General features: G+C 45.9%; 1 protein-coding gene across 1 annotated transcript in view; it reads left to right on the top strand.

Annotated features, from left to right (window-relative positions):
- Nucleotides 1-26,873, top strand: part of lig1 (ligase I, DNA, ATP-dependent) — a 125,897-nt gene that overhangs the window by 41,364 nt on the left and 57,660 nt on the right. The window contains exons 11-19 of the mRNA XM_072440591.1: nucleotides 2,119-2,177; nucleotides 5,400-5,513; nucleotides 8,682-8,848; nucleotides 9,961-10,037; nucleotides 11,498-11,589; nucleotides 13,841-13,940; nucleotides 15,262-15,347; nucleotides 19,850-19,965; nucleotides 25,941-26,036. Of these exons, the coding sequence (XP_072296692.1) occupies nucleotides 2,119-2,177; nucleotides 5,400-5,513; nucleotides 8,682-8,848; nucleotides 9,961-10,037; nucleotides 11,498-11,589; nucleotides 13,841-13,940; nucleotides 15,262-15,347; nucleotides 19,850-19,965; nucleotides 25,941-26,036 (907 nt within the window). The remainder of the gene's footprint in view (nucleotides 1-2,118; nucleotides 2,178-5,399; nucleotides 5,514-8,681; nucleotides 8,849-9,960; nucleotides 10,038-11,497; nucleotides 11,590-13,840; nucleotides 13,941-15,261; nucleotides 15,348-19,849; nucleotides 19,966-25,940; nucleotides 26,037-26,873) is intronic.

Below are 26,873 nucleotides of genomic sequence, written 5' to 3'. Positions count from 1 at the left end.
AATCTGAGGCCTACTGTTCTCGTGGAAGTAAAAGTGAGTCTGGAGCCCGGCGATATCGGCATCCATCCTCTTCCGCTCATCCGGGGCCGGGTCGCGGGGGCACCAGTCCGAGCAGCGTGCCGTATCAGCATGTCTTTTTTAAATAAGAAAATAAACCCTCCAGTGGCAAAAGTCAACATTTTCCCACAGAAAAAAATGAGCTTGAAATCAGAAGCGGTGTCGGGAAGTATAAGGTCAAATAAAAAGCAGAGTAAATAAATCTTGTTGCTGCTAAAATGAAGAGTCTTGTTCAGTGGAATTCAATTTTTTTTTTGGGCAAATTAGTGATGCAACGATACTGTCTTGACACAGTTTGATACCTGCACCGCAATTAGGGATGTCCACGTTTTAAAGAAATAAGAAATAACGTTTTAAACCCGCATCGCTCAAGAATTCAGCCAAAAAAATGGACTAAAATGAATTCCTTTCTTACTGGTGTTTTTATAGTAGTGAAACGATAACCTTGAAAAACATTCGCCCGTGCAGTGAAGCGGCTCGTTTCTCCACAAGCCGCTCTGCTGGAGGATCTGTCGCCTGCTCGTCTCCAAGGAGATACTCTTACTTTGCCTCGGACGTTCCAAACAACTGCCAAAACTGATCCATCTTCATGCAGAAAGTTCGTCTCCATGGAGTTGAGCAGGTGGCGACCGAAATATGTTCACTGGTTAATTGGCACGTTCCATTCATTTCCTTCTCTTACGTACACTTGCAGTACACGGTTGCGCCACCAGAGAGCGTACAATTGTCCCTGTACAACCGTGACGTCTCTGGGTGTGGGGGGAAAAAGTGTGCTGAATTCGAGTAAAAATGGATTTGTCTCGAACCTGATTGAAACTGCAGCATTTATGGACTTTTATGAATCAAACATGAAGGAAACGGATTGGATTGTTCAGCTTTTTGCGTGAGAGAAACTATAAGTCTTTTCACAGCTCAAGCTTAAGATACGTGACGTTAGCAACTTCACACCTCGGCTCTTTATTTAAGAGCGGTTTATGAGATAAGATTTAACCTTTATTTGTCCCACGATGGGGAAATTCCATTGTTGCAACACAGAGGTGGCACAGAAACGGATTAGGGACTGAAGTATCATAATAGAAACTGAAAAAACAATACAAAACTGAAAAAAACAATAAAAACAATAGAAAAAACAAACAGGAAAAAAACAATAAAAAACAATAAGAAACTGTTATATTCTTAATAAAAATAACACTTATTTACAGCTGATCCTAATCCAACCTAAAATTATATTTTGACTCAACACTTTGAATATATTTGGGGGGCTCAATAGTAATCTTGAATATTAATTGAATTATAATCGTGAATGTGTACGTTAGTGGGGAATGTTATATTTGCGCTGGTTTCACTGAGGTTTTTTTTGGGTTTTTTTTGCTCTATTTTGAAAAACACTCAACAGAGAATCCTATGAAAATGTTGCGCTTTTACCATATTTTTCTGGAGTATAAGTCGCACTAGGCAAACTAAAAAAAACATATCTAAGTTGCACTGGAGTATGAAATGCAGTTGCAAGTGTGAAAATAACAAATAATATGACATAAGTCTCTCTGGAGTATAAGTCGCACCCCGGCCAAAACTATAAAAAAATTGCGACTTATAGTCCGGAAAATACGGTAAATGTTTTCTTACATGTCTCATGTTTAAAATGTTACATAAGATGACCTTTATTTGTCCCACAATGGGGAAATTTCAATGTTGCAACACCAAAGTATAATAATAAAAAAACAATAATTTATGTTTATATTCATATTTATTTATTCTGTCTGCTTTCATCCAGACGTTTATTAACTCTCACTTCTTTAATCTCACAATGCATTTTTTTTTTGGCCGATACCAGTGAAAAATAAAAGGAAAAGGAGAAAAGGGAAACTGTTCGGGGCTAATTGAAAACGATGCTAATCAAGCGAAACGGGTGAACAAAATCCTCCTATAGAAGGTGTCAGATTTTCCTTGTAATGTACTGCATCTCTGCTTGATAAAATGTCCTAAAGAGAATCTCCTTTCGGTGGTTTGTATAGGTTTAGACTGAACTTTCACATTTGTGTCCGTTTCCGTCATTTCCAGGCTCAAGAACATCGAGACGCTGTCCAACTTCCTCCGCTCGGTGCTGCTGCTCTCTCCAGGTAAAGTATATCGTACTTTTAATGCGTTTAACACCGCCGAAAAGTCTGATCGTTATCCGATTTCTGGAGTTATCAGATTATTGAAATGTCGTGTGCCGTCTTGACGTGCGTAATCTGATTTCTCACCGATCGTTTACACTGTTGACAAGGCAAATGGTGCAAACATAGACATAAAATGAAAGGGAAAATGTTCAGGTTTGAAGGAGGTGTTTTAAAATGTGTTGTACTTTGTGTCCAAATACAACAGTTGCTCTAGAAATCCGCAGAAGAACCGAGACGTGTCACTGGGTTGTTTTTGATGATTAGATTTCTCTTGATCAGATTTCTCTTGCACATGTTAAAGTTGTCGAAATCAAATAGACACTCATCGATTCTAAAACCTAGATATGAACAAGTTTTGATCAAACAAAAAACTACAAAATATGACTTTTCCCGAACCGTTTTAGAAGGACCTCGAGCTTTGTCAGAACTGGTGTAAGAACACATTGTAACGGGAACAAAGTGCTGTTATTTTATGTCGAAACTTGCTGTCTATTGTGTAAGAACATCAACGTCGAGTATCGAACCTTCTCCGTAGCATCGGAATGGAGCTTCGCCCCATTTTAGACCAAGAATAGTCTTGTTTTAGACCTGGTTTAGCCACATTTTAGACCAAGAATAGTCCTGTTTTTAGACCTGGTTTAGCCCCATTTTAGACCAAGAATAGTCCTGTTTTAAACTTGGTTTAGCCCCATTTTAGACCAAGAATAGTCCTGTTTTAAACTTGGTTTAGCCCCATTTTAGACCAAGAATGGTCCTGTTTTAGATCTGGTTTGGCCACATTTTAGACCAAGAATAGTCCTGTTTTAGCCCCATTTTAGACCAAGAATAGTCCTGGTTTAGCCCCATTTTAGACCAAGAATAGTCCTGTTTTAGCCCCATTTTAGACCAAGAATAGTCCTGGTTTAGCCCCATTTTAGACCAAGAATAGTCCTGTTTTAGCCCCATTTTAGACCAAGAATAGTCCTGTTTTAGACCTGGTTTAGCCACATTTTACACCAAGAATAGTCCTGTTTTAAACTTGGTTTAGCCCCATTTTAGACCAAGAATAGTCCTGTTTAAGCCCTGGTTTAGCCCTATTTTAGACCAAGAATAGTCCTGTTTTTAGACCTGGTTTAGCCACATTTTAGACCAAGAATAGTCCTGTTTTAAACTTGGTTTAGCCCCATTTTAGACCAAGAATAGACCTGTTTTAGCCCCATTTTAGACCAAGAATAGTCCTGGTTTAGCCCCATTTTAGACCAAGAATAGTCCTGTTTTAGACCTGGTTTAGCCACATTTTATACCAAGAATAGTCCTGTTTTAAACTTGGTTTAGGCACATTTTAGACCAAGAATAGTCCCGTTTTAGCCCCATTTTAGACCAAGAACAGTCCTGGTCTAGCCCCATTTTAGACCAAGGATAGTCCTGTTTTAGACTTGGTTTAGCCCCATTTTAGACCAAGAATAGTCCTGTTTTAGACCTGGTTTAGCCCCATTTTAGACCAAGAATAGTCCTGTTTTAGACCTGGGTTAGCCACATTTTAGACCAAGAATAGTCCTGTTTTAAACTTGGTTTAGCCACATTTTAGACCAAGAATAGTCCTGTTTTAGACCTGGTTTAACCCCATTTTAGATCAAGAATAGTCCTGTTTTAGACCTGGTTTAACCCCATAGTCCTGTTTTAGACCGGGTTTAGACCCATGTTAGACCAAGAATAGTCCTCGGGTTACGTCCGTACGTCACGTTACGAGGCGTGATTCTATTTTAAGCCTGGTCAAAAGGGGAAGTGGCTTTTCTCCACGTGGTTCAGTGTTTTTTCCAGTGGCGTCATTTGGTTTTGTCATTCAAACGTCGTCGCGCACGGAACAACTATATGAACCGAGGAGATACGTTTTTTGCATCAGGCTGTTGTCGGTGTCGCGGTTTTATACGTTTAAAAAGAGGACACGATTATGATCACAATAGAGCTGGCAGAAAATGGGGGGGAAAAAAAGTCAATTTGAATGTTTGCAAATGGCTTTTCAAGATAATCTAATGCTTTCTGCAACTATAACCACGGGATCTTAACCCAAACTCAGCCTGTAGTTTTGACACGTTAATGGAAGATTATCCTGTTTACAAAAATGAATATATCCACTCATCGTTCAATAAAAAACGATAAAGCTATATTTTTTTCTGTGCTTATTCATCTTGTGTTAATTTTCTTTGCAAAAATGCCAGGCTTTTTGTTGTTTTTTTGTAATACAGTGAGATTTGAGCTGTAGTGGGTTGAATAAGTTAATTACAGTTTAATTGTGCATTCATTTTAATCTGTTTCTGATTTGGTGATGTTAGCTAATGCTGCTTCGCATTAATAGACTAATCCAGGCTGTGAAAAAATTAATGTAATGTTGTTGTTTTTTTAATCGTTATCAGGACTGTACAGACTGTAAAACACACATGAAAAGAACGTTTTATGGTAAAGACGGCAACAGTTTTAAGTCAAAATGTCAAAAAATAATAAACAATTTCTGTTTTTTTACACTTATTACTATTTCAGTTTTTTTTCTTCTTCCAAGAACCCTTCCAGTCACTATATTTCAGCCCTCATTTGAGTTTTAAAAAGAAGTCTCAATGTTTAATAGAAATAATCATTTGACTACCGTATTTTCCTGAGTTTAAGACGCTCTGGAGTATAAGTCGTAAGTGTCTGGTATGTTAACGTAACATATGAACAGTTATTCAGATAACTATAGCATAAAGAACATGCTAACAAGTTTAGCAAAGCATCAGTTTTACCCCAAATCACTAAATCCATTGAATTCTTCTTCCTCTGTGTCACTTCTAAACAACTCCACAAACTCCAGAGGTAGAGGAAGTGCAGATTCTTCTTCTGCATCGCTTAGAGCCTAGAGCGCCCTCTTGTGGTTGCCAGGGTGAAAATAACAAATAACATCACATATATATAAGTCGCTCTGAAGTATAAGTCGGCCAAACTATAAAAAAAAGTTGCTGCCCGACTGTCAGCCTGGTTTATTCTCTTATCGCCTCTTTTTGTCATAGTTTTACAGTTTCTCTTGTTTCTGATGTGATGATTGGCGCTGTTCAGGTTGTGGTTGTTGTTGTCGTCGTTGTTGTCGTTCTCGTCGTCGTCGCAGTTGTTGTCATCTCCTGTTAAGTGCGTCTTCGTTGTTGTAACCCCTGACCTCTGCTCCTCCTGCAGACGACCTGCTGTGCTGCTTGTACCTGTGTCTGAACCAGCTGGGCCCCGCCTACTTGGGCATGGAGCTGGGCGTGGGAGAAACGGTGCTGATGAAGGCTGTGGCTCAGGCGACGGGTGAGAATCAGTGTGAAACTGAAGGACACACATTATGCAAAATGTACTTAAAGCTTGAACAAAATAGTCCAAAGAAACATGTTACTTTTAAATCATGTAATATTGTTTCCTCATTAAAAAAGAAAGAAAGAAAAAAGACAAAACCATGTTATTTTTAAACCATCTTACATTGTTCCCTCATTAAAAAAAGACAAAAAAAAATATTACTTTTACTTTTTAACCAACTAACATTGTTCCCTCATTCAAAAAAAGAAAGAAAGGAAAAAAAGACAAATATGTTACTTTTAAACCATATAACATTGTTCCCTCATTATTAAAAGAAAAAGACAAAAACCTGGAGTTGTATTTAGCTTCACGCTTGTTTCACCCTGTTTACGAGGTCCTCTCCCTCTGGGCCTCGGTCACACACGCAGCAGGACCGTGTGTTTACGAGGTCCTCTCCCTCTGGGCCTCGGTCACACACGCAGCAGGACCGTGTGTTTACGAGGTCCTCTCCCTCTGGGCCTCGGTCACACACGCAGCAGGACCGTGTGTTTACGAGGTCCTCTCCCTCTGGGCCTCGGTCACACACGCAGCAGGACCGTGTGTTTACGAGGTCCTCTCCCTCTGGGCCTCGGTCACACACGCAGCAGGACCGTGTGTTTACGAGGTCCTCTCCCTCTGGGCCTCGTTCACACACGCAGCAGGACCGTGTGTTTACGAGGTCCTCTCCCTCTGGGCCTCGGTCACACACGCAGCAGGACCGTGTGTTTACGAGGTCCTCTCCCTCTGGGCCTCGGTCACACACGCAGCAGGACCGTGTGTTTACGAGGTCCTCTCCCTCTGGGCCTCGGTCACACACGCAGCAGGACCGTGTGTTTACGAGGTCCTCTCCCTCTGGGCCTCGGTCACACACGCAGCAGGACCGTGTGTTTACGAGGTCCTCTCCCTCTGGGCCTCGGTCACACACGCAGCAGGACCGTGTGTTTACGAGGTCCTCTCCCTCTGGGCCTCGTTCACACACGCAGCAGGACCGTGTGTTTACGAGGTCCTCTCCCTCTGGGCCTCGTTCACACACGCAGCAGGACCGTGTGTTTACGAGGTCCTCTCCCTCTGGGCCTCGGTCACACACGCAGCAGGACCGTGTGTTTACGAGGTCCTCCCCCTCTGGGCCTCGTTCACACACGCAGCAGGACCGTGTGTTTACGAGGTCCTCTCCCTCTGGGCCTCGTTCACACACGCAGCAGGACCGTGTGTTTACGAGGTCCTCCCCCTCTGGGCCTCGGTCACACACGCAGCAGGACCGTGTGTTTACGAGGTCCTCCCCCTCTGGGCCTCGTTCACACACGCAGCAGGACCGTGTGTTTACGAGGTCCTCTCCCTCTGGGCCTCGTTCACACACGCAGCAGGACCGTGTGTTTACGAGGTCCTCTCCCTCTGGGCCTCGGTCACACACGCAGCAGGACCGTGTGTTTACGAGGTCCTCTCCCTCTGGGCCTCGGTCACACACGCAGCAGGACCGTGTGTTTACGAGGTCCTCTCCCTCTGGGCCTCGGTCACACACGCAGCAGGACCGTGTGTTTACGAGGTCCTCTCCCTCTGGGCCTCGGTCACACACGCAGCAGGACCGTGTGTTTACGAGGTCCTCTCCCTCTGGGCCTCGGTCACACACGCAGCAGGACCGTGTGTTTACGAGGTCCTCTCCCTCTGGGCCTCGGTCACACACGCAGCAGGACCGTGTGTTTACGAGGTCCTCTCCCTCTGGGCCTCGGTCACACACGCAGCAGGACCGTGTGTTTACGAGGTCCTCTCCCTCTGGGCCTCGTTCACACACGCAGCAGGACCGTGTGTTTACGAGGTCCTCTCCCTCTGGGCCTCGTTCACACACGCAGCAGGACCGTGTGTTTACGAGGTCCTCTCCCTCTGGGCCTCGGTCACACACGCAGCAGGACCGTGTATTTACGAGGTCCTCCCCCTCTGGGCCTCGTTCACACACGCAGCAGGACCGTGTGTTTACGAGGTCCTCTCCCTCTGGGCCTCGTTCACACACGCAGCAGGACCGTGTGTTTACGAGGTCCTCTCCCTCTGGGCCTCGGTCACACACGCAGCAGGACCGTGTGTTTACGAGGTCCTCTCCCTCTGGGCCTCGGTCACACACGCAGCAGGACCGTGTGTTTACGAGGTCCTCTCCCTCTGGGCCTCGGTCACACACGCAGCAGGACCGTGTGTTTACGAGGTCCTCTCCCTCTGGGCCTCGGTCACACACGCAGCAGGACCATGTGTTTACGAGGTCCTCTCCCTCTGGGCCTCGTTCACACACGCAGCAGGACCATGTGTTTACGAGGTCCTCTCCCTCTGGGCCTCGTTCACACACGCAGCAGGACCATGTGTTTACGAGGTCCTCTCCCTCTGGGCCTCGTTCACACACGCAGCAGGACCATGTGTTTACGAGGTCCTCTCCCTCTGGGCCTCGTTCACACACGCAGCAGGACCGTGTGTTTACGAGGTCCTCTCCCTCTGGGCCTCGGTCACACATGTGTGAATAAAGCCAGAGCTGAAATCTCAGGCAGGTCAATGTGTGACTAAAGTCAGAACATTGCCAGTGCCACTGCTCATTTGTTGGGTTATGAGCTCTGTTTCCATGGTGACGCGATGTAGTTCAGTTCCATTTTAATTCAATCGAAATAAGTAAATGATATGACGCAGGACATTGTTATAGTGATAGAATACAACGTGTGAAGGAGGGTCACAGCTGAGCGTTCATTACTACACTAGCATGTCTGTCAAGCTAGCTTTTCTCTATTTCCCTGTGGTAATTTTCTGCTGCCAGTAGATGGAGCGCTTATGCCAAAGTGAAGGTATAAGATCAGAATGTGTCCTTAAAAACAAAACCATTGGATCTGACATCATTCTTATTCGAGTGATGTAATCCATGGATGTTTAGACGCCGGATGTTTTGACCCGGGTGTTTTAACGCCGGATGTTTTTTTAACGCCGGATGTTTTTTTTTAACGCCGGGTGATTTTTTTTAACGCCGGATGTTTTTTTTAACGCCGGATGTTTTTTTTAATGCCGGATGTTTTTTTTAATGCCGGATGTTTTGACGCCGGATGTTTTGACGCCAAATGTTTTTCTAACGCCGGATGTTTTGACACCGGATGTTTTAAGGCGGAGTCTTGGTGTTTTTAGGTCGACAGTTGGACAAGATCAAGGCGGAGTCGCAGGAGAGAGGCGACCTGGGCCTCGTGGCCGAGAGCTCGCGCAGTAACCAGCGGACAATGTTCCAGCCGGCGAGTCTCACCGCCGCCGCCGTCTTCAAGAAACTCAAGGAGATCGCGGCCATGAGCGGGAATTCTGTGAGTTTGACCCGTTTTCAATCACGCGCGCGGTTTTGTAAAGAGCGATTCTGCGTCGGGTTAACGTTATTTTACAGCAGTCGTGGCAGGGTGTTTGGAACGATGGGTTAGGGTTAGGGTTTTGTTCACCCCGTTTCCACACGCACCGGTACATACTGTTGAGAACAAGTACAAACCTCTGTAAAACAAACGAGATTGTGTCGGAAAAGGTGTTTACAGTGATTTACAGATTTGAAAATTCCTTGTTTTTGGGTAATTCCCGGCTCTATCGGCGCAAAATAAGTTCGTTAGGCTGAATTCACGATCACACATTTATATGAAGTGGATATTAAAATTCACAATTGAACTCTTCAATTTAGTAGAAATAATAACAAAATGCATAAACATTTATTTACGTTTTTAATCGTCTATTTAAAAATACAACAAATCTGATGCATTGAGGACAAATGGGGAATGACACGGACATAAACAAACAGGGTGTTGTCTGTTTTTTGCTGTTTTTGTTGTTCTCACTATTGTGTTAATATAAAAACCTCCAAAAAAAAACAGGTTAATGGAAAAAAACTATTATATATATTGAAAAACAAAAACGTGTTGATATAAAAAAAACACGTTAATAAATATATATATATATATATATATATATATGTATGTTTATAAAACATGTCGATAAAAAAAACAAAAAACGATATATATATATATATATAATATAAAAACTTTAATATTAAACTTTAATATTAAAAAAAAACAATTGTGCCAGTGCAGAAGTAAATATTGGTGCTAAATATCAGCTGTCATTGGCCTTCCCGAATACTGTACAGAGAGTATGGTTGCCTATGGTTACCACACACAGCGTTTCCCCTGGTCTGGTTTAGAATGTGACCATTTCTTTCAGCGTTGAGCCTTTATTCATCTGCAGTGGCAGCTCCATATGTATAACATATCTCTCACTCGCTCAAAACAATTAAGCTTCTTTCATATTGCTTCAGTCGCGTTTGTTCTGAATTGTGACTCCCGCTCTTTCCTTTTCTCTTTATTCTTTTGCATTCTCTTCGCTCTCGGCCGCTCCTCCTGTGAATCTCAATTTCCCGCCGTCGTCGCCGCCGCTTCAGGCCATGAATAAGAAAATCGACATCATCAAAGGGCTCTTCGTGGCGTGCCGTTTCTCCGAAGCGCGCTACATCGTCAGGTAAAGTCGCCCGTTGCACGCAGTTGCAGCGTGTCGCCTGCAGAGGGCAAACGCGCTCGCGAAACGTGGAGCGATTACAGTGACCTCATCTGTTACAGGGGTCGACCAGTCAAACTATTATTTCTATTGGACTTAGACTTTTTTAATACATTATCAACAAAATACAGGTCCAAAAAGGGATTCTAGATAATAATAGACAATAAGTACAAATAAAGTGAATTACTGCTATTTTTTTGACATTTTGATTTGATAATGCCGCTGACATGTTAAGTCCAGATATCGCTTACTTTTTTAGAAATACTAATCCCGATGAGTCATTTAATGGGTTTAATTTAATGTAGAATTGTTATGTTACATATATTTAGGCAGATAAGTCTACATGTAAAACAAAATGGGGACAAAGTTAAATGTCTTTTGTCAGCAGAAACAAGGGGAAATGTTATATATTTGTTTAATTTAATTGTCAAAAAGCAGCAATAATATCTGATCATACATTTATATAATAGAGTTAGATTTTACTGGACCCGTCATCAGGTTTTCTTCTGTATATTTTTACTTCAGGCCCATTTTTCTTATTCCACTGGTTTAATATTCAGCTTGAAATAAGAAATAAATCAAATGTTCTTGTTAGAGCTGTGCAATTAATCATATTTTAATCAAGATAAAAGCGTCTGGTTTGGAGCAGAGTCCAACACATTTTTTAGGTCAAAGCAGAACTAGAGAAGTAACTTTGGCGACAGAGCACCCCCTGCAGCTCTCTAGAGAAACTACACTGTCAGAGAACGGACACAAAAGCCTGAAATAAGTCTGTATAATTACACACACAAACATTTAACGTTGCCAAATGTAAAAAAAGAGCCAGGTTTTCTCAAATGGAGGCGACAACAGGCACTTTAAACAGCCAAAATATGCATTTTCTTAAATTTGTTTCTATTTTTAAAGAAAATTAAACCTAAATCACTTAACAGAGAGCGAAAAATGAAATATAAAGAACACAGGACGCACACAACATTCAAAGAAACTAAATCACTGCTTTTCAAAATAAATAAGACGGTCAAATTGATCAGAATGTAATTTTTTCCTTTTGAGTCTGTGATTGTTGGTCAGGTTTATATCGTCTTCGTCTTTGTGATTGTGATGGCCTTTTCTGCCGCCAAAAGTAAGCTCCAAACGTATCCATTTACTGTGTCCATGGCAGGAGTTTGAAGGTGTAAATACATCGTTCTAAAGTGGGATTAGTGTGATGTCGATCCTGTTTATTTATGTTAATTAAGAAAATACAACATTTAACCATCACAAGGACTTACAATGCCGTCACTTTGTTCTCCTTTAAACCACTTTCAGTGATTAAAAGTCTGTATTGTTTATGTTCAGCGACTGTGTTTTTACTAAGACCAAATGGAATTATAAATTGTGATGGATTAATTTGCTCCTCTCATCGCTCAACCCTTGATTGACAGGTCGCTGGCCGGGAAGCTGAGGATTGGCCTGGCCGAGCTCAGCGTTCTGTCGGCGCTGAGCCAAGCGGTGTGTCTGACTCCGCCCGGACAAGGTAACGCCCACACGCGAGCGCTGAACATCACACCTTCACATGGCGTTCTACACTTCACTCTGATGTTTGAGTGTTTTAAAAGAAACCGTAGCCCAGGTGTAAACGAATTACACTTTCCAAAGCCTGGATAATTACACTTGTGGACACTATTAACTAGCACTACCATATTTTCCGGAGTATAAGTCGCACCAGCCAAAAAGAAATGCTTAATAGAGAAGAAAAAAACATATATAAGTCGCACTGGAGTTTGAGTCTAATTTTTTGGGGAAAGAAATGCACTTTTAAATAATAACAAATGAGAGAACATGGTGAATAGGTGTACATATGCTAACGGTAACACCTTCAGCTACATGACGTATGCTAACACCTTCAGCTACCTGACGTATGCTAACGCTAACACCTTCAGCTACATGACGTATGCTAACACCTTCAGCTACATGACGTATGCTAACGCTAACACCTTCAGCTACATGACGTATGCTAACGCTAACACCTTCAACTACATGACGTATGCTAACGCTAACACCTTCAGCTACATGACGTATGCTAACGCTAACACCTTCAGCTACATGACGTATGCTAACGCTAACACCTTCAACTACATGACGTATGCTAACGCTAACACCTTCAGCTTCATGACGTATGCTAACGCTAACACCTTCAGCACTAAATCCATTGAATTCTTCTTCCTCTGTGTCACTTCTAAACAACTCAACAAACTCCAGAGGAAGAGGAAGTGCAGATTCTTCTTCTGCGTCGCTTAGAGCCTAGAGCGCCCTCTTGTGGTTGTCAATGTGAGAATAACGAATCATATCACAAATAAGTCGCACCCCGGACACAACTATGAAAAAATGTGCCACTTATAGCCCGGAAAATACGGTAATTAGGACTTAATGTTCAATTCAGATCAGAGAAACTTAATGTAGTCGTGGGGTTTGAAAAGGCAAATGTTTTAATCAAACCATTTAAGTTTGACTCTATTTTCCTGTCAATAAAGCTTAAATAAAATGAAATGAAGAGAAAAGGCAGAGAAATATGTTTTAAACGTACAGTATTTCAGTTGATTTATTAAGCTCACCATCAAACACTATCAAACTCTGATCTGCGTTTGCTTTGAACCTTATTGACCAATAAAAACACCAAAAAGATGAAGGTTTAGCTCTTAAATTTGGAGCTTATTTCTGACATTGAAGCGTTCGATAATGACTCACTTTCCATACGTTTGTGGACATTTACTCTGCTTTTCCTTTAATTACACATGTTTTTTTACGACCTAAAATGAAAAACAGCCACACATGGTCCTCAGTGAAGCCTCCACAGTGCAGAGGAAGTCATTTTACAGAATCGGAAAAGCTTATTCTGTTGCAACGAGACAGACTTTCTTTACGTCCTGCGTTTGTTTGTCCTCCTTTTACTCGTATAATATAAAACGATTAGAGACGGAAGTGCTTTTCTCATTGTTGACAAAACGTAGACCGTGTAGAAGCAGAACATTCAAACTGTAATAAAACCAGGACAAAAATACAGACAAAAAACAGAATAAATAAACGTGATGAACACAAATCACACAATGAATATTAATTTGAAGCCGCGGTCAGCGTCGGTCATGAAATATTTATTCCAATTTATACAGTGGAATTATTCACCTGCCCACGATGAATAGTAAACAAACGCGTTCTCTCGCTTTGTTCAGATTTTCAGACTCTAAACGAGGCTCATTTAGCCGCTCGTTTGACTCGGTGACGTTTGTTGCTGTGAGTTTTTCATTTGTTTCCCTGTTATTTAATCGAGTACATCGGGTAAATTGATTATTCTCTGACGGACAAATCTCTCCTCGCTCGTTTGTGCGTTGAATAAATACTGCAGCGCTTCAACTCCTGCGATGGGAAAGTGAGGCATTAGACTTTGATCACGCGGCCTGACAGACGGAACACGCTACACGCAGCCATCGGTGTGAAAACGCGTACTAAAATACTTCAAAATGGAAATAGAAAGGGCGTGCAATGCGATTAATTATCCCTTTCGAAAGTGTGATTATATTTGATCTCGCTCACAGTACACAGAAAAAAGAAAGTATGCATGAAAAATACTTCTGGAGCACTTGCACTTGACTGCTGCGTCTTTACGTTTCAGGCAGCAGTTTGATGCAGTCACACGGGGATGAAGTTGTAAATATGTTGTTTCCTCGCTCTCTGCTTTTCCGGAACGTTCACAAATAGATGTTTTTTTCCCTGGTCTTTTATTCCCTCAGATTTCCCTCCCGCTGTGATCGACGCAGGGAAAGGAATGAGCTCCGACAACCGCCGCGCCTGGATCGAGGAGAAGACGCTCATCCTCAAACAGACCTATTGGTAAAGGCCTGGTTTAGTCCTGGTTTAGTCCTGGTTTAGTGGTGGTTTAACCTGGTTTAGTGCTGGTTTAGTCCTGGTTTAGACCTGGTTTAGTCCTGGTTTAGTGGTGGTTTAGTGCTGGTTTAGTCCTGGTTTAGTCCTGGTTTAGTGCTGGTTTAGTCCTGGTTTAGTCCTGGTTTAGTGCTGGTTTAGACCTGGTTTAGTCCTGGTTTAGTCCTGGTTTAGTCCTGTTTTAGACCTGGTTTAGACCTGGTTTAGACCTGGTTTAGTGCTGGTATAGTCCCGGTTTAGTCCTGGTTTAGTCCCGGTTTAGTCCCAGTTTGGACCTGGTTTAGTCCCAGTTTGGACCTGGTTTAGTCCCAGTTTAGACCTGGTTTAGTTTGTTGTGGCGTCGTATTATCACGACTCTAGTTTCCTTTGTCTATATCAGAAGAATCAACTCTTCATTCTAATGACATCACAGTTTGGTTTATTCACGGCTGACGAAACCTCAGACTATATGCATTTTATTCTTTATTGATTCTTTTATTGACCCCACTACACGAGTCTCTGCGGCATCGCCTCCACCCGCTCCACCCGCTCCGCCAATCCAAACTATCACATTTATTCACTTTGGGGAATAAATTAACCGTGCGAGGGTCTCACCGCAGAAGCGCGTTTTCTGAAGCGCCGTCCCTTTGAGCTCCAATTGATTTCTTTTTACTTTCCCTTCTCTCCCCCCCGTCCATTCTCTCCCCCCGTCCCTTCTCTCCCTCCCGTCCCTTCTCTCCCCTGTCCCTTCTCTCCCCCGTCCCTTCTCTCCCCCCCGTCCATTCTCTCCCCCCGTCCCTTCTCTCCCCCCGTCCCTTCTCTCCCTCCCGTCCCTTCTCTCCCCTGTCCCTTCTCTCCCCCGTCCCTTCTCTCCCCCCCGTCCATTCTCTCCCCCCGTCCCTTCTCTCCCTCCCGTCCCTTCTCTCCCTCCCGTCCCTTCTCTCCCCTGTCCCTTCTCTCCCCCGTCCCTTCTCTCCCCCCGTCCATTCTCTCCCCCGTCCCTTCTCTCCCCCCGTCCCTTCTCTCCCCCCGTCCATTCTCTCCCCCCATCCCTTCCCTTCTCTCCCCCCGTCCCTTCTCTCCCCCCCGTCTCTTCCCTTCTCTCCCCCCGTCCCTTCTCTCCCCCCCGTCCCTTCTCTCCCCCCGTCCATTCTCTCCCCCCCATCCCTTCCCTTCTCTCCCCCCGTCCCTTCTCTCCCCCCGTCCCTTCCCTTCTCTCCCCCCGTCCCTTCTCTCCCCCCGTCCCTTCCCTTCTCTCCCCCCGCCGTTCCCCCCCCCCCCCCCCGGCCAGCGAAATGCCCAATTACGACGTGCTCATCCCGGTTCTGCTAAAGGAGGGCGTCGATGAACTCCCCAAACGCTGCAAACTCACTCCAGGTAACGCCCACGCCAGCCTCACAAAAACACTCCGCTTCAAGTTTCCCACATTTGTGACGTCTAAGTCTGAGATCTGGACGGCTTTTTTCCTTTATAATCCAATACCAAATCATCTCCAGACGCGTGTCGCACTCTCTCCCACCAGGGATGTCGAGATGATTCCGTTAATAGTTCATCTTGATTGCTCGGGTCGCAGTATAATCGCAAGAGCTAAAAAATATTTTGGCATTTGATACCGTGACATTGTTAATTCCAACTGCCTGTTTTACGTTAGCCTGTTGGGGCAAGCTAGCTTTAGTATTTTATTATTTTACTTACATTTAATAACAAATGTCAACGTTATTTCCTTCTGTTTTAATCCTGATGAACGTCGTACCGGTAGAAAGTAATATCTGGTTTAGGGCTGCAACCAATTCATCGATTTATCGCAGCTAATCGGTTATAAAAAGTAGTAGAATCATCGTTAAATGGTCTGTACGTGCGGTTAGAGTGATTACTTAATTCATCAGTAAATGTTCTCCGTTTCTCCACTTCACAAATTGAGTAAAAGCGTCGCATTGAAGGTCCGTTTGGGTTCTGAACAACGGTCAAAATTCATCTAGCAATTGTTCTTTTGATTAATTCATGAGCGAAATGATCATTATTCACAGCCCCAGTGCGGTTTTCAACGTACGCAGTATTTTGAGCTCTCAAGGAAAGGTACAAGCGCACGTTTAAAGGCCAATGACGGCACAGTCGCTGCTCGATACGTCTCCTTTAAGTTGTAATGACCGTATAAAACCTGCAGTTGCCGCGGGATTCCTGGCATTGTTTGGTTTTGCCGTTCATATTTCCGTCTCATTTCATCAGAATCCATCATTTCAAACGCAAATTGCAAATCCATTCAACACTTATTGCCTCCACCGTTTGGTCCGTGTCTCGCGACGCACTCGACGCCGCGATACTCCGCCCCGACACGTACGGCGCTCGCCAGACGTTTTGAAATCCAATATCTGGGCCTGGATCTACCTCCGGCTCCGCATCGATCGCTCGGAGGAGGTCGGTCGCTTATTCCGCTCCAGTCGTTCATCACGGCGACGGCCCCCGAACGGAGGATCAAGTTCCAATTACGCCGACGTCGTGCAGCTCGCCATGAGCCGGCGGACGAAGCCAATACGTGCCGCCGTCGGAACGTCTCGAATTAGACGTTAAATTGGCCCGTCTCTGGTCAGTTACCCGGCGCCGCTGCTGCCGTTTTGGAGGTTCTGAACAAGGCTGAATAAATGCTCTCTCTTTTTCCGGAGCGATGGGTCACTTCAGGGCGGTGACTGCGGGTCCCACACAAAGTCGTTTAGCGCAGTTTAACGAAATGGAAGCGTGCGCAGTTAACCCGGGCGACAGAGAGAATTCTGCAAACGACTAAATGGCCTCTAAACAAATACAAATCAAATGACTAAACGGCCTGTAAACACATTAAAATCTAATGACAAACAGCCCAACGTCGCCTTTCGCTCGGGCGAGTCTGAATCCGTCCGACACCAACTTTCGGATCGAAGTCGACTTTTTCTACCATGTCTTTTTTGCCAAATGGTTTTATTTGGACTTGTACAGATGGCTCAATTTGCACCGGGTCAGGATAATTGACCAAACGCACGTTGTTTATGGACTAAACGATAAAAATAAAGCCTCAGTTTGGGTCAAGATGGTTTTTAATCTGTACTGAATCTTGACGTGTCGAGCACTGTCCTTGGGTAGAGTTAAAAAGCACCAACGCAGCACCAGAAAAGAGTTTTTATGGTACCGCTGGTAAAAGAAAACTGCATTTAACAGTATATATTTGTTTGGTTTGGTTTTGGCTCTGTGTATAATGAATATTACAGCAATAGGTACAATAAAGGTATGGCCACCGTTCGGACGATACCTTTGAGAAACTGTTTCTTTTCCCAAAACGCAGCACAACTTTGAGCAACACGACTCTAACGAGGAGAGAATATTAACGAACGCTCCGTTCTCATTTTTAACGGAGCTTTTGTCTGCATTTTCCAGACCGTCGCGTCGTTCACAAATTTAAGATGACGCCATTGCACCTGCAACCACGAGAAAAGTTTCATTCTGATCAAGCCGAAGCGTCTCCAAAGGCGCGGACGCCTTCGCTCGCACATCCGAACAAATCAAATTAATTTAGTTTAGCTTCAGTTAAAATTTGAGCTTTTGTCACTCGGGTCGAGGCGGGCGCCGACACGCCTGCGAAAAGCGCGCGCTCGAAAGCCGTGAAAAACGAGCTGAAGAAGTGACACGTTTGGAAGCATCACCCTCGCTCGCGCCCACAAGCGTTTTTATCTGTGGTAAAAATGAGTTTGTCTCTGAACTGGCTCCGACGCGAACCTTGTGACTAGCGTCGCTTTGGCGCAAATAAATAGTTTTAATTACAGCGATGGGAGGAGTACGTGACACGGGGGAGAACACGCCAGGTATTCACAAAACCACTGTGGTACCTGGAGACGGCGGCGTGACTGTACGTTTCAAGTTAGCGATAGCATTTAGCTTCACCGCTACAATTTAAAGCTGCCGTACATGACTTTAGATTTTTTATTAGTGAATTTTGTGTTTTCCCTCAAAGATTACCGCATTTTCCGGAGTATAAGTCGCACCAGCCAAAAAATGCATAATAGAGAAGAAAAAAACATATATAAGTCTCACTGGAGAATAAGTCGCATTTTTGGGGGAAATGTATTTGATCAAATCCAAGACCAAGAACAGACATTTAATCTGTAAATGCAGTTTAGAATAATAACAGATGAGAGAACATGGTGAATAGGTGTACGTATGCTAACGCTAACACCTTCAGCTACATGACGTATGCTAACGCTAACACCTTCAGCTACATGACGTATGCTAACGCTAACACCTTCAGCTACATGAGGCACAGACAGAACTGTGGTAAGTGTCTGGTATGTTAACGTAACATATGAACAGTTATTCAGATAACTATAGCATAAAGAACATGCTAACAAGTTTACCAAAGCATCAGTTTTACCCCAAATCACTAAATCCATTGAATTCTTCTTCCTCTGTGTCACTTCTAAACAACTGCACAAACTCCAGAGGAAGAGGAAGTGCAGATTCTTCTTCTGCGTCGCTTAGAGCCTAGAGCGCCCTCTTGTGGTTGTCAATGTGAGAATAACGAATAATATCATATATAAGTCGCTCTGGAGAATAAGTCGCACCCCGGACAAAACTATGAAAAAATGTCCGACTTATATAGTCCGGAACATACAGTATAATGTAAAAGCCCCAGCTTCACTTCTGTTCTAAAGCTGTGAAAGTGAATGCATGTGAATACTAAGGGTTTGTGAACGATCGGGACGAGATGGAGAGATTTAAACACTTCCTTTTCACGGTTTGAAAATCAGGTACTGCAGCTTTAAGATCTAAGGTTTAAGATCTAACTTTTAGAGCTGGACCATATGGTAAATAAAGAATACATCCCCCCTCCTCAAAATGCTTTTTCCATTGAATTTTATTGTTTTTATTTTGATCCTAAACACGACAGACTTTGAATCGGTGCCATTTCTAAAACAAACTCCAAACCGCACGTTTTCACGGTTAAAATAACTCTAAAGCGATGAGGACGATTAGACATGATCGTTGCCCGATCTTAAAATACCCAAAGGAAATACGTTTAGGGGAAAGTGTCAGGCGCAGCGTGTGACGAGATGAAGAATGAAATGTAAAGCGGCTTTGAGCCTCTACAAAGAGCCACATGAAGAATGTATGTCAGAAATATGTCTGGAATGATAATGTTTATGTCTGATGCTAGTGACATTCAGATGCTACTGTTCTATGTTATATTATGTTATAAAATACACATACAGGGACGGCCAAATGTATTTGTAAAAGCCCAAAAGTATAAAATACTGTGTAGGCTTTTAAAAAAAATGAATATAGTATAGATTATAAACATTTCTTCCACTTGCCATTGGGTCATTTTATGTCTCCAGTTGAACAGAGTTAATGTACACGTAGTCCTAAATGTACACAACGTCCTAAATGTACATGTAGTCTTTAATGTACACAAAGTCCTAAATGTACATGTAGTCTTTAATGTACACGTAGTAGTCCTGAATGTACACATAGTCCTAAATGTACACGTAGTAGTCCTAAATGTACACATAGTAGTCTTAAATGTACACAAAGAAATCTTAAATGTACACATAGTAGTCCTAAATGTACACGTAGTTGTCTTAAATGTACACATAGTAGTCTTAAATGTACACATAGTCTTAAATGTACACATAGTAGTCTTAAATGTACACATAGTTGTCTTAAATGTACACATAGTAGTCTTAAATGTACACATAGTTGTCTTAAATGTACACATAGTAGTCTTAAATGTACACATAGTCTTAAATGTACACATAGTAGTCTTAAATGTACACGTGGTTGTCCTAAATGTACACGTGTAAACGTGGTGCATTGGACAACTGTTGGTCTCTTGTTTCACCGTGTCCTTGTGTTTCCAGGCGTCCCCCTCAGGCCCATGTTGGCTCACCCGACCAAAGGCGTGGGCGAGGTCATGAAGAAGTTTGACGAGGCGACGTTCACCTGCGAGTACAAGTACGACGGAGAGAGGGCTCAGGTGAAGTACCAGTGCTCTTCAACAGACACTCCTGCTCCCTCCTGCTCCACCTGCTCGCTCCTGCTCCCTTCTGCTCCCTCCCCTGCTCCCTCCTGCTCCCTTCTGCTCCCTCCCCTGCTCCCTCCTGCTCCCCCTGCTCGCTCCCGCTCCCTCCTGCTTGCTCCTGCTCCCTTCTGATCGCTCCCCTGCTCGCTCCTGCTCCCTCCTGCTCCCTTCTGCTCGCTCCCCTGCTCCCTTCTGCTCGCTCCCCTGCTCCCTTCTGCTCGCTCCCCTGCTCCCTTCTGCTCGCTCCCCTGCTCCCTCCTGCTCGCTCCTGCTCCCTCCTGCTCCCTTCTGCTCCCTCCTGCTCCCTTCTGCTCGCTCCCCTGCCCCGTCCTGCTCGCTCCCTCCTGCTCCCTCCTGCTCGCTCCTGCTCCCTCCTGCTCCCTCCTGCTCGCTCCCCTGCTCCCTCCTGCCCCCTCCCGCCCCCTCCCGCTCCTACTCTTCTCCCTCCTGTTCGCTCCTGCTCCCTCCTGCTCGCTCCCCCTCCTGCTTGCTCTCTCCTGCTCGCTCCCCTGCTCGCTCCTGCTCGCTCCCTCCTGCTCGCTCCCTCCTGCTCTCTCTTGCTCGCTCCCTCCTGCTCGCTCCTGCTCGCTTCCCCTCCTGCTTGCTCTCTCCTGCTCGCTCCCTCCTGCTCTCTCCTGCTCGCTCACTCCTGCTCGCTCGCTCCTGCTCACTCCCTCCGGTCCTTGGAAGTGATGAATGCCGTTGTCCCCGGTGCGTGGAACATACACACTGCTGTTTTATACATGTGCGTCGCTCGGGGCCGTGTTCAGCGAGGTGTTTGGACCATGTGTGATTTTTCCCGCCGCTCAGAGCCGCTCGGAGCCGCTCAGAGCATGTTTTCACCCGGGCGCGCGCAAGCCGAGCGCCTCCAGCTTCCACAACTCTTACTCTGCGCTCTGTTTTTCCCCTTCTCCTTTAAAATAAATGGGGTGTTCGTCAGCTCCTCGGAGGTTTTGCAGCTTGTTTTTTCCACTTTCTTTTGCTCGTGCTGTGTGGGGTTTTCACATTGTTCACAGATGTATAACATTATCAGTTATCCATCCATCCATTTTCTACCGCTTGTTCCCTTTCGGGGTCGCGGGTGACTGGAGCCTATCCCAGTGACTTCGGGCCTTAGGCGGGGTACACCCTGGACAGTGGCCAACTTGTCGCAGGACATTATCAGTTATAGTTTATATTATCATTCAAAAAACTCGTTAAAGTAGATTTAAACGTGTTTTTTTTTGCTGCAAGACTTTTAAACCCGACTTGGGATAAATTATAATATTGTTTAAAGTGCCCCCTACAGGTCGGACCACTCATTGAACTAAAATGCAGTTAAGATAAATATATTTAAAATTGTGCAAAATTCTTTCTTTTTTTTTTCTTTTTTTAAACCACCCCAGAAAACCCCCCAGACATGGAGCTTCTTTTGGGGCTTTGCGGGGAGAAAACACCCCAGACGTGGAGCTTCTTTCAGGGCTTTGCGGGGGGAAAACACCCCAGACGTGGAGCTTCTTTCAGGGCTTTGCGGGGGGAAAACACCCCAGACGTGGAGCTTCTTTCGGGGCTTTGCGGAGAGAAAACGCCCCAGACGTGGAGCTTCTTTCGGGGCTTTGCGGGGGGAAAACACCCCAGACGTGGAGCTTCTTTTAGGGCTTTGCGGAGAGAAAACACCCCAGACATGGAGCTTCTTTCGGGCTTTGCGGAGAGAAAACACCCCAGACATGGAGCTTCTTTCGGGCTTTGCGGGGGGAAACACCCCAGACGTGGAGCTTCTTTCGGGGCTTTGCGGGGGGAAAACACCCCAGACGTGGAGCTTCTTTTAGGGCTTTGCGGGGGGAAAACACCCCAGACGTGGAGCTTCTTTCGGGGCTTTGCGGGGAGAAAACACCCCAGACATGGAGCTTCTTTCGGGGCTTTGCGGGGGTAAAACACCCCAGACGTGGAGCTTCTTTTAGGGCTTTGCGGGGGGAAAACACCCCAGACGTGGAGCTTCTTTTAGGGCTTTGCGGGGAGAAAACACCCCAGACGTGGAGCTTCTTTTAGGGCTTTGCGGGGAGAAAACACCCCAGACGTGGAGCTTCTTTCGGGCTTTGCGGGGAGAAAACACCCCAGACGTGGAGCTTCTTTCAGGGCTTTGCGGGGGGAAAACACCCCAGACGTGGAGCTTCTTTCAGGGCTTTGCGGGGGGAAAACACCCCAGACGTGGAGCTTCTTTCGGGGCTTTGCGGAGAGAAAACGCCCCAGACGTGGAGCTTCTTTCGGGGCTTTGCGGGGGGAAAACACCCCAGACGTGGAGCTTCTTTTAGGGCTTTGCGGAGAGAAAACACCCCAGACATGGAGCTTCTTTCGGGCTTTGCGGAGAGAAAACACCCCAGACATGGAGCTTCTTTCGGGCTTTGCGGGGGGAAACACCCCAGACGTGGAGCTTCTTTCGGGGCTTTGCGGGGGGAAAACACCCCAGACGTGGAGCTTCTTTCGGGGCTTTGCGGGGAGAAAACACCCCAGACATGGAGCTTCTTTCGGGGCTTTGCGGGGGTAAAACACCCCAGACGTGGAGCTTCTTTTAGGGCTTTGCGGGGGGAAAACACCCCAGACATGGAGCTTCTTTCGGGCTTTGCGGAGAGAAAACACCCCAGACATGGAGCTTCTTTCGGGCTTTGCGGGGGGAAACACCCCAGACGTGGAGCTTCTTTCGGGGCTTTGCGGGGGGAAAACACCCCAGACGTGGAGCTTCTTTTAGGGCTTTGCGGGGGGAAAACACCCCAGACGTGGAGCTTCTTTCGGGGCTTTGCGGGGAGAAAACACCCCAGACATGGAGCTTCTTTCGGGGCTTTGCGGGGGTAAAACACCCCAGACGTGGAGCTTCTTTTAGGGCTTTGCGGGGGGAAAACACCCCAGACGTGGAGCTTCTTTTAGGGCTTTGCGGGGAGAAAACACCCCAGACGTGGAGCTTCTTTTAGGGCTTTGCGGGGAGAAAACACCCCAGACGTGGAGCTTCTTTCGGGCTTTGCGGGGAGAAAACACCCCAGACGTGGAGCTTCTTTCAGGGCTTTGCGGGGGGAAAACACCCCAGACGTGGAGCTTCTTTCAGGGCTTTGCGGGGGGAAAACACCCCAGACGTGGAGCTTCTTTCGGGGCTTTGCGGAGAGAAAACGCCCCAGACGTGGAGCTTCTTTCGGGGCTTTGCGGGGGGAAAACACCCCAGACGTGGAGCTTCTTTTAGGGCTTTGCGGAGAGAAAACACCCCAGACATGGAGCTTCTTTCGGGCTTTGCGGAGAGAAAACACCCCAGACATGGAGCTTCTTTCGGGCTTTGCGGGGGGAAACACCCCAGACGTGGAGCTTCTTTCGGGGCTTTGCGGGGGGAAAACACCCCAGACGTGGAGCTTCTTTCGGGGCTTTGCGGGGAGAAAACACCCCAGACATGGAGCTTCTTTCGGGGCTTTGCGGGGGTAAAACACCCCAGACGTGGAGCTTCTTTTAGGGCTTTGCGGGGGGAAAACACCCCAGACGTGGAGCTTCTTTTAGGGCTTTGCGGGGAGAAAACACCCCAGACGTGGAGCTTCTTTTAGGGCTTTGCGGGGAGAAAACACCCCAGACGTGGAGCTTCTTTCGGGCTTTGCGGGGAGAAAACACCCCAGACGTGGAGCTTCTTTTAGGGCTTTGCGGGGGGAAAACACCCCAGACATGGAGCTTCTTTCGGGGCTTTGCGGGGGTAAAACACCCCAGACGTGGAGCTTCTTTCGGGGCTTTGCGGGGGTAAAACACCCCAGACGTGGAGCTTCTTTTAGGGCTTTGCGGGGGGAAAACACCCCAGACGTGGAGCTTCTTTTAGGGCTTTGCGGGGAGAAAACACCCCAGACGTGGAGCTTCTTTTAGGGCTTTGCGGGGAGAAAACACCCCAGACGTGGAGCTTCTTTTGGGGCTTTGCGGGGAGAAAACACCGGCTGGAGAAAAGCTTAAAAACAGTCAAAGTGAGCGAGAAAGAGGGGAAAAAAGCCGATTACTGGAACGCGGCGGGAATCCACGGCGAGCCGGTCTTTCTAATATAAAAGCCGGAGGAGCTTTTGTTAATTTTGGACAGTCATGCCAATAACAAGCCTTTGAACTGGAAAGAGAAGAGCGAAAAGAGAGACGCGCCGACAAAACAAGACTCTTTTCAATCTTATTTTTCCTCTTCCCTCTATTTCTCTTATTCCTCCCTCCTTCTCCCCGTCTCCTTCCCTCTTTCCCACTTTCATCCTTGCTCTTCTCCTTTTCCTCCCTCTGTCTCTCTCCCCTCTAGAGATTTGATGCATTCTCTTTTTCATTGTTTAGAATCCAGAAAAAGAAACCACCAGCGAAAACGTCTGCCAGTGTTTTGGGGCTGATTATGTAGACCCCATTTTGACAATTCCCTGCAAATGATGTCATTAAAATCTGCCGCCTCGTTTAGCCAAAAACATAAGAGATTCCTCACGCTTAAAGGACACATATTACGTGCGCTACGTTGACACTTATGAGCTTTTAACCCTGTTCTACCACAGTTTACCACATTGAAAACATGCGTCGAGTAGCATTTAGCTTAGCGTTTAGCTTAGCATTTAGCTTCATTCACGCCCGTTTGATGAATCCCGGTTAGAAAGTCCGCTCCCCTCCGAGCCTCAGAAACACTCCGTTCTGAGTTTTCTTGTTCCACGTTGTTTTCTCAATGTAAATAAAGCATAAAATGTGCATTAAGTGTTCAAGTAAAGCTTTATTACACAACATCAACACAGAGCTGGAGAATTAAGGCTAATACGCTAAATATCCCTCTTTTTCCTTCTGTTCTTCTCTCCCTCCCTCATTATTATTTTGTTTCTTTTTTTTAAATTGAAGAAAAACACATCACAAAAATCACAAAAAAAAGGAAAATATACAAGGTACAGACTGTGCAGAACCAGAGAAAAAAGAAGTGTATATTATTTGAGATGACAGAATAATGCATCCTTCTTATGCCTATATTCTTATTCTGTCCACTTCTTACTCCTTTTTTCCTCTTCCCCTTTGCTCTCTCACTCCCTCCATCTCTCTCTCTCTCTCTCGCTCTCGCTCTCCTCTCTCTCTCTCCTGTCCCCCTCTGTCTCTCTGCAGTCGACATGTTCTTAAACCGGCCTGTAGGGGGAGCACTTGCACTCACACTGGATGTTGGATCTGGACCGTGAATAACAGACAAAAGAAACGATGCCTTTTTTTAAACTGAGATCTGAAATCACAGAAGACAATCACCGCTAACTCTGCTTCTCTTTTGGTTAAAAGTGCTATTTTAGACGATATTTACGACATTTACCCTTCAGAATTGTAGTCTAGCTTTATTTAAACAGAATTTACGGGACATTTAGTTAAGATCTTTATTACATGAGTCGACTTAAAGTGCTCTGGGTGAAAAACAGACCGCCGTGTGTCGCGCTTTTTCGTAACCAGTCTGTTAGCATGCTAGTTGTCGTTGGCTTCAAAAGGTCATTCTGATGCTCGTAAAGCGTTAAAAATGTGAGGAATTACTTTTGTTTTTAAGGCGGTGTAAAGTCCAGTCCAGCGTCTTTTAAAAATATGGAGGTTTCTCTTCAAATTGCACGTTTTCCAGACTTTTCCGTGGTTGATTTTGTATTTTTGTGTTTATTTTGTCTCTGTACTTGTATTTTTTTCTTATCTTTCACTCTTTTTAGTTATTTTGATGAAATCCTGTGAGCTTGTTGCGATAAGAGATTCTGTCGACTTATCGGTGCTTAAGTCTTGTCTTTAGTTTTCCAAGTCTTCTTTTGTCCAACCCAAACATTTAGTCAAAGTTAGTTTTGACGACAGCTTTTTATGTGTTTAGTCAGTTAAAAACGGGACAGCAAAGCCACAATTCCACTGTGGGAATGTTTTATGGCTCTTTGTCACCTTCACCTCCATCTTCTCATTTCAAATGTGTCGTTTTGTTTTAGATTCACATCCTGGAGAACGGCGACGTGCGCATTTTCAGCCGCAACCAAGAAGACAACACCACCAAGTATCCGGACATCATCTCCCGCATCCCCAAGGTGAGACGGAGCCGGGCCCTCGGGAGCACAGTGGGGTGAGGGCCCTCGGGAACACAGTGGGGTGAGGGCCCTCGGGAGCACAGTGGGGTGAGACTGCCTCGGGCCCTCGGGAGCACAGTGGGGTGAGACTGCCTCGGGCCCTCGGGAGCACAGTGGGGTGAGACTGCCTCGGGCCCTCAGTGGGGTGAGACTGCCTCGGGCCCTCCGTGGGGTGAGACTGCCTCGGGCCCTCCGTGGGGTGAGACTGCCTCGGGCCCTCAGTGGGGTGAGACTGCCTCGGGCCCTCAGTGGGGTGAGACTGCCTCGGGCCCTCAGTGGGGTGAGACTGCCTCGGGCCCTCAGTGGGGTGAGACTGCCTCGGGCCCTCAGTGGGGTGAGACTGCCTCGACTGCCTCGGGCCCTCAGTGGGGTGAGACTGCCTCGGGCCCTCAGTGGGGTGAGACTGCCTCGACTGCCTCGGGCCCTCAGTGGGGTGAGACTGCCTCGGGCCCTCAGTGGGGTGAGACTGCCTCGACTGCCTCGGGCCCTCAGTGGGGTGAGACTGCTTCGGGCCCTCAGTGGGGTGAGACTGCCTCGACTGCCTCGGGCCCTCAGTGGGGTGAGACTGCCTCGACTGCCTCGGGCCCTCAGTGGGGTGAGACTGCCTCGGGCCCTCGGGAGCAGAGAGCTGCAGATGTTCAGCTTTACACCTGTTCTGGATTTAGCTGTCGCCCTCGGCTCATGTTCTCGCCCTCGTCACGCGACACTCTCATCCAAGAAAAGAACATCTTGTTATTAAAGAGTCATAATCATGACATCATCAGTGAAAAGAGGTCAATCTAAAACCACCAGTTGCAG

This window comes from Eucyclogobius newberryi, unplaced genomic scaffold (genome assembly GCF_026437365.1).
Source record: "Eucyclogobius newberryi isolate DKJ021-1_F unplaced genomic scaffold, fEucNew1.0.hap1 SCAF_12, whole genome shotgun sequence".
NCBI classification, from domain to species: Eukaryota; Metazoa; Chordata; class Actinopteri; order Gobiiformes; family Gobiidae; genus Eucyclogobius; species Eucyclogobius newberryi.
Note: the sequence above shows the minus strand (reverse complement) of the source record. Positions and strands in the feature narration are given on the sequence as shown.